General features: G+C 35.1%; 1 protein-coding gene across 1 annotated transcript; it reads left to right on the forward strand.

Annotated features, from left to right (window-relative positions):
• Window positions 1–6,733: 6,733 nt before the first annotated feature.
• Window positions 6,734–7,457, forward strand: LOC140857001 (uncharacterized). Its single transcript, XM_073255206.1, has 3 exons — window positions 6,734–6,921; window positions 7,005–7,249; window positions 7,329–7,457. Exons 1-3 carry the CDS (start codon window positions 6,738–6,740, stop codon window positions 7,455–7,457), a joined length of 558 nt encoding a protein of 185 aa, XP_073111307.1. The 5' UTR covers window positions 6,734–6,737.
• The last annotated feature ends 604 nt before the right edge of the window (window positions 7,458–8,061 follow it).

Below are 8,061 nucleotides of genomic sequence, written 5' to 3' on the forward strand. Positions count from 1 at the left end.
ACTGGACTTAGGCCTAGAGAGCTGACAATCTTAGGTTATTAAGCAGCCATTCAGAAAAGAAGGCTAAAATTTCCTTAAAAGATCCATTCTTTTCTATTGTTAAGTGATGAATTTTGAACTTGTAAAAAGGCCGCATTTTTCCTCCATGTGTTTTTTTGATTTGCTCTCCAATTGTGTATCTGCTTGAAAAGGAACCAATGACAGAATCCTGTCAATTGATCTCCTATCAATTATTGTGCTTTCTCAGAATCCTGTTAATTGATCTCCTATCAATTATTGTGCTTTCTCACTTCCCTTCCTCTGTTTTTCTTTGTATAATAATTTACTTGTGTTCACACCACTTCAACTTTTATGCTTATATATGTTCTTACGCTTCAGGGTTATAGCTGAGAGATGAATCAATAAGAGTGAGAATTCTGATTTGCATGATGTGGCATTCAGCATGTTTTATTTGGTGTTACCATATCTTTGGCACACATTGACTTGATTTGTGCTTTACATCAAGGCAGATTTGTTGTAGCAGATTGAGGATTGAGTATACTAGAGTAGACATAGAAGTTGTGCAGAAAGTTAACTAATTTGTTTGATCATAAGCAAGATTAGAATAACCTAATTTTATTGAGCATAGCAATGAGGTATATATATATACATCATTTGTACAAATTTAGTATATTTATAAAATTAATTCAGGATGTACACAAATCTTATAAATCAATATTTGAAATTATATTAGATCCTGTAAATCCGTTCATGACAAACCTGCCCAAGTTAACCAAATATATGTGAAAAGTGTGCTGATAATTGTGAGAAGTTTGAACAAGCTTTAGGATTCTTATTAGATCCTATAAATCAATTTATGACTGAGCTGTTCAAATCGACCAAATAATCATGGTAATTATGCAGGTAAATGTACAAGGTTTGAAGAATTTTTAGAATTCTATCAACGCAAAGTTTGAAGAATCTTTAGGATTCCATTACTCCCCCTCGAGTTGGAGCGTAGAGATCCGTGAGTGAGGACTTGAAATGCTAAATAGAAAGGGTCTATATGATCCAGTCTATTAACATGTTAAATCTTTCCCTATTTCTCCTAGTTCTTGCAAAGTGTTCTACCCTTTAATTACCATGTACATCATGGAAAAAAAAAAAAAAGAATAGGCTTTTTGTTTTCTATATACTCATTATCCCTATTATTTTAGTGAAAGAAGCTCTTCTTGCTGGACTACCTGAGTATGTTACTGGAATTCGCCTGTAAATTGTCCACGAAAGAGTTTTTTGTTTCTTCATTAGCAAGAGGTGAGATTTTTCTTTGTTTGAAATATTTTCGTCTGACCCCTCTTGATTAGGTATTGGCCTTTTTTTTTTTCTTGGTGCATAGCCTTTCTTTTATATTTAATTCCTTCATTATGTGGAGTCTAATTGGAAGACCGAGACTTATGAGCGGTCTGATAAAAGAAAATTACTCTATGTTAGAAATATTAAAAGTCTCAACAAAATCATAGTTATGCATATGGGATTTTTTTTTCTGTAAATTCATATGTCACACACATCTCGGCTCAAACACATGTGCAGGCGTGCACATGCACGTGCATGCACAGAGAGAGAGAGAGAGAGAGAGGAAAAAGTCCTTTACATGGCACCAAGATGCTAGTTCACTATAACTTATGTTATTAGATTATGCAAATGAATAATGATAAATCTTCTCGTCCTACCCTGATCAGAACCTTAGTTCTTGGAAAAGAATAATCTAATTCCTTAGCAAAGAGCAAACTGCGAATCTTCTCGTCCTTATATAATAACGGTTCTTCACTCATCACAGGCCTAAAAGTGTTTGGTTGACCAAGTCAAAGTGAGGCATTCTAAAACTTTTTCCATCGGACTTGTTAGAGATTGTTGGTCTGCCAGTGATGGGCAGGCCACCATTAGAAGTAAGCTTTTGTTTAGAGCCACAAGCTTCATGTATAAATTTCAGCTGCCACAGGGCAAACACCTCTGTTATCTTTTCCCCTGTTGCTGTGCCAGAGCCAGTCAACCAGCAAGAGAGGTACCACTCACCACCAAGGTGGTACTCCACTGTATCCAACCATTTACTCAGCGTCTTGCTTTTGAGTGCATGGAGAAGAGGGATGTCATTGGGATTAAACAAGTCCATCTCATCCGCAGCCATCTGATCAAAGATCATTTTGTTGTGATTGAAAAGTTAAATATCTTTTATGTTATATGGAGATTATGAGCACATGGTGCATAGTTTTCTATATCATTGTGAAATATTCAAGTTGGTTGATAATCTCTCATTAAATTGTAGTATTAGTTGCAACTTTTTATCACAGAAATGGCTAGATTTTCAAATGCATGCTAAGTAGATTTTCATGGTGTTTTTGTGATGGTTGTGAATTTAATGCCAGGCAATGTTAATTATGAATTAATTTTAAAAAAAAATTGCATTGCATAGAAACATAGACCCATCTTTGATTAATGTACATATTCTATTATATCCGTACATTTATTTATTTTGTACGGATAAAAGAATTATGTACATTGATCAATTGATTGTCCAGTATGGACAGTTTGAAAAATGTGAGTAATTCTATAGGTCATTACCATAATCAAATGGTATGCTCAGAGGTTCGAAAAAAATTTCGGATGGTATTTTCCTTTTTCTTCCTATACGGAAGAACTAAGGGAAATGCTGCCGAAATTTTTTTCGGCTCTTGTTGCATATCATTTGATTTTGTAATTGACCTATAGAATTAATACATTTTCTGAATGGGATAGGACCTTCTTTACCTATTAGTTGATGATAGCAAGCATTTACTATGTAAACTTTATCTAGCTATTATTTTTTTGGATTTTATGAAATGACTGATATTTTTTACTCATTGCATTATATAGATTGTATAATTTTTTTTATTTTTAGATAAATTGCAAGTTCGGTCAGTTTTATCCTACAATGGACAAAAGTTGGATAAATAAACAAGGAATAATAAAGAATATTTAGATGGAGTCATGACTTCATTAAATTTGGTATAGAGAAAAGTAGTTTGAATGGAAAGATTTTATGTCCATGTCGGAAATGTGTAAATAGTTCTTCTTTAGATCCACAAAATGTTGAAGAACATTTGGTATGGAATGGTTTTTTAAGAGGTTATACCGACTGGATTTTTCATGGAGAATCTATGTTGCCATCATCATGTAACCACCCCTGACTCATTGCGGATCCACTAGCCTAGAAGACAATTCTGCAAGAGATGATGATATAAGGGGTTTGATCACAGATGCTTTTGGATTTGATGTTCAAAATTAGGAGAATCCAGTAGTATACAAGAAACAGTTGGGATGTTGATGGATGTACGCATACGGAACGTATGCATGTTGAGGAGCCCATACATACATCTAATGATGAGACAGCTCGTTATCACACCTTAATGAAAGATGCGACGAAGAATTATATCCGGGTTGTACAAAATTTCTAAGATTTCTTTTCTTGTACATTTATTTCATATAAAATATTTGAATGGATGGTCTGGAAGAGTTTTACCATGCTGCTCAAGTTATTAAAGGATGCATTTCCAGAAAGCACTCGTTTACCACCATCGTATTATGAAGCCAAGAAAGTAGTAAAGGAATTGGATCTTGGATACGAAAAGATTCATAGTTGTCCGAAAGATTGTATTTATATCGGGGTGAAAATGCTAATCAAGAGTCATGCAATGTATGTGGATCTTCAAGATGGATAACACAAAAAGAAGATCGAGATGATGTACTGAATAATTGGATGCAACGCGGAGTAAAAAGAAACCGGCCAAGGTATTGCGTTACTTCCTCTTATACCTAGATTGAAAAGGATTTATGCATCATCAAAAACAGCTTCATCAATGAGATGGCATCATGAAGGACTATAAAGGATGGAATGTTGAGACATCCTGCAGATAGTCTTCAATGGAAAGCATTTGATGATAGGCATCCTGATTTTGCCTCTGATGTTCGCAGTGTTAGGTTTGGCTTAGCTTCTGATGCTTCAATCCATTCGGACCCTGAGTTCTACCTACGCACTTGGCCAGTCGTTTTGATACCTTACAATTTGCCACCGTGGATGTGCATGAAACAATCATCACTTATCTTGTCAATGGTTATTCCAGGAGATAAGGGTCCAGGCAATGATATTGATATTTTTCTACAGCCTTTGATAGAGGAATTGAAATAGTTGTGGGAGGGTGTTGATGCATTTGATGCTTCCAACGGCCAACATTTAACTACGGCAGCTTTGTATGGACTATTAATGATTTTCCAGCATATGCCAATTTATCTGGCTGGGAGTACAAAGGGACGGGTCGCATGTCCTTGTTGTGGAGATTCAACACATTCAATTTGGTTAAAACATGGAGGTAATTTTGTTACATGGACATCGTCGATGGTTGGAAGCAAATCATCCGTTTCGATTTCAGAAAGATTTGTTTGATGGTACTATAGAATGGGATGTGCCCCCTATTCCACCTTCTGGAACTGATGTTATAGACAAATGGATGGCATGAATTACAGCTATGGTAAGCACTCAAAGTCCTCTAAAAAAGAAGAAGGGATGATGTGAAAGCTCAGTGCACGAAGGTTACCAGAGGAAGTCAGTATCAGTACTATAGATGCAGAGTTGTTTCAGATCCAGACATTATTTCGAGGATGAAAATGAGGAAGACACACAGATAGCACTACACAACAGCCAAGTAAACATTTATGGAAAAACGAAGTATCTTTTTGACTTACCTTATTGAAATATAATCTTATTCGGCACAATCTGATGTCATGCATATAGAGAAGAATGTTGCGATAATTTACTTGGAACATTTTTAAACCTTGATGAAAGAGCAAAGATAACATGAAGGCACGTCTTGATTTAAAAGAAATGGGTATCCGACAGGAACTTCATCCTAAAATGCTTGCTAATGATAGAATTTATGTGCCTCCTGCATGTTACACAATGTCTGCTCGAGAAAAGGATAATTTTTGGGAGTTTTGAAAAGTATCAAAGTACCCGATGGATATGCATCGAATATTTCACGATGTGTGCATCTAAAGGATCGGAAACTTTCAAATCTTAAAAGTCATGATGGTCACATAATTGATGCAAGATATTTTTCCAATAGCTTTAAATCGTCATTGCCGAAACAAGTTGTTACAATGTACTTCGATTATCGTCATTCTTCAAGGCATTATGTTCCAAAGTTATTGATCCTCGGGAACTTGATCAGTTAGAATCGGATATTGCAATTACACTTTGCCAGATGGAAAAGATTTTTCCTCCTGGATTTTTCACTATTATGGTAATCTGCTCGTTCACCTAGCTTCAGAAGTTAAAGTTGGTGGACCGGTACATTATAGATGGATGTATCCTATTGAGAGGTATTATTACAAACCTTAAATCTTTTGATAATTTATTAGAAACAACAGCATACTGATATTTAATAAATATTTAATTCTTGAAGATATTTGTGCGTCTAAAGATTATGTGCGAAATAGAGCTATCCTGAAGGCTCGATTGCTAAAGCAATATATTGCGGATGAATGTTTGACATTTTGTTCAAATATCTTCAAGGTGTAGAGACTATTTTAGTCGACCTCAACGGATAATGACTTTGTGGAGAATGCAGAACTGTATAAGTCTAACTGCTGGGAAAATTCTTGGGAAGAGGTGAAGTATTGTACTTGATCAAAATCCTTGCACAAGACATCGTTATGTGTTACTATAGTGACATAATATCTGACCATCGCAGTTAGTATATTTAAGGAATACATTCAAAATTTAAATTTATATTAGATATAATGTTCTAAATGATATATTTATATTTTATGCAGTGAATTTTTAATTTATCAGAGACGAGCCAATCATAACATTCGTCCTAATGCAAGGATTGAACAGCATGGTTGGTCGAGTATTCCCTATGTGGCTTTCGAATCAGGTGTATTTATATTTAATTATGGATATATTAATTTTGATAATATTAATATCAGATAACTCAACTGCACTTCGTCATATCATTTTTGTTAGGTATCAAAGATGATGGAGACAAATAATCAGATGAACTAATAGCTCTGCTCGAGGACTAACAGATTGTAAATAATATAATGGTTCATAATTAATGGCTTAAATTTCATACTAGAGACGGGAGAAATTTAGAAAAACACAGAATAGCGTGTTATGGTGGAACGATGGAAAATCCTATTATGTGCACTTAAAGATATCTATGAGTTGGATTATTATGGAAAATTTAAGTAATACTGTTTAGATGTGATTGGATGACAAACTCACCAAGGGTTTGAAACAAGATGCAAATGGATTTACACTTGTAAATTTTTCAAGGTTGATACACACTGGTGTGTTATTGAAGGATGACCCATTCATTTTTTCATCTCAAGCTCGTCAAGTATTTTATGTACAAGACGCAAAAGATAAAGATTGGTTTACTGTCATCAAAACAAAACCTAGAGACTTATATGATATGGGAAACCAAGTGGAGGATGATGACGATGACACTTATACACAATGTATGCCCTACAATTTTGTGCCAGCTGATGATTTAAATGCTACGACGACGTTGGTTAGAACAGAATTCGAAGAAAACACTACTGCTTGATTGTTACTGGTAATAATTATTTATGATGTATATATTTTGCATTAATTATTGTGTTATTTTACTCCATATATTAACTGATTCTACCTTTTATTTATATAAATGCTAGGTGACATCATGCGTCGCAGGGGACGATATGCTGGTGTGCAGTTCCAGTTTTCACAGACAGAGGCCGGTACGTCTTCTTCAGCACAGCAGCCTGAGGCCAGTTCAGCTGCACAGCATTCTGAGCCCTGTCCTTCATCATCAGCACAGCACGATCCTCCTGTTCATCAGCCAGATGATGAGATACACGTGCAGGGTATATATTGTCTTTCATGTAATTTTTTTTTATTTCATTTTATGTATATTTATGATATAGTTACTTTTATGTATTTTTTGCAGACGGATCCGGGAGAGTACGCCCCAGACGCGGACCCACAGTAGTACGAGATGTGTGGCAGATGCGTGAGGGCGAGAGGATTGTTGTGGAGTGCAATCAGCTAGGTCAGCCAATTAAGAAAGCTGCCTGCTTATTGACTTCATTTTTGGGGACTGTTGCTCGGAGGCCTCAGCTATGTCCGTTGGGCTATGCAAAATGGAATGACATGCTTCCAACGTACAAAGTTGAGCTCCTCCGAGTTATAGAGGTAATGAATTGATGTTCATACTGTATATTAATTGTTAATCATTTATATAATTTATTTCATTTAACTTTTTTTTTTATAGAGCAAGTTTGTTCTCCCTCCATCCACTCATGATTTTGTAATGAAGTCTCTCAACCGCAAATGGAAAGAATATAGCACAATTGAAGAAGGACTATATGAGACAGGGTATGACAGAGGAGGAGGTTGCTAGGAATTGTCCTCCTGATGTACCCCCTCATCAGTGGATGGAGTTGGTTCATTATTGGTTCTCCGAGAGGGCACAGGTATATTATCTGTTTATTATCTTTTTTTCTTAAATATTTTATAAAAATATTGATTTTTATTATATATTGTATATATAACAAGTTCTTTACTTTATTTTACAGACTTATTCTGCTATTGGTAGAGCTGCACGAGCAGCTCAGTCTGTTCCTCATACATCGGGGTCGAAGAGTTATGCACGACTCCGACAGGAGTTTGTATGTTCCTTAAACTTTCATAATTAACTTTTAATTTTTATGTTCAAATATTTATATAACTAATATCATTATGTATCGTGGACCATGTCTGTATCATGATACTCATATATTTTTTTAAATTATCATAACTGTTTGCTTAAAATTGAAATTATTTGTGTAGGAGGATGAGCATGGGAGGGAACCCGGACAAGTGGAGTTTTACCGGATGACTCATACTCATCAGGATGGTACTTTTGTTCGAGATGAGTCGAGAGATTTATATGTACGGCATTATTAATATTATATTTTTTGCAATGATTTAAATTTAATTTTGTTAGCTATTAATGTATAACTCTT

The sequence above is a fragment of the Elaeis guineensis genome, chromosome 4, assembly GCF_000442705.2.
Source record: "Elaeis guineensis isolate ETL-2024a chromosome 4, EG11, whole genome shotgun sequence".
Lineage (NCBI taxonomy): Eukaryota > Viridiplantae > Streptophyta > Magnoliopsida > Arecales > Arecaceae > Elaeis > Elaeis guineensis.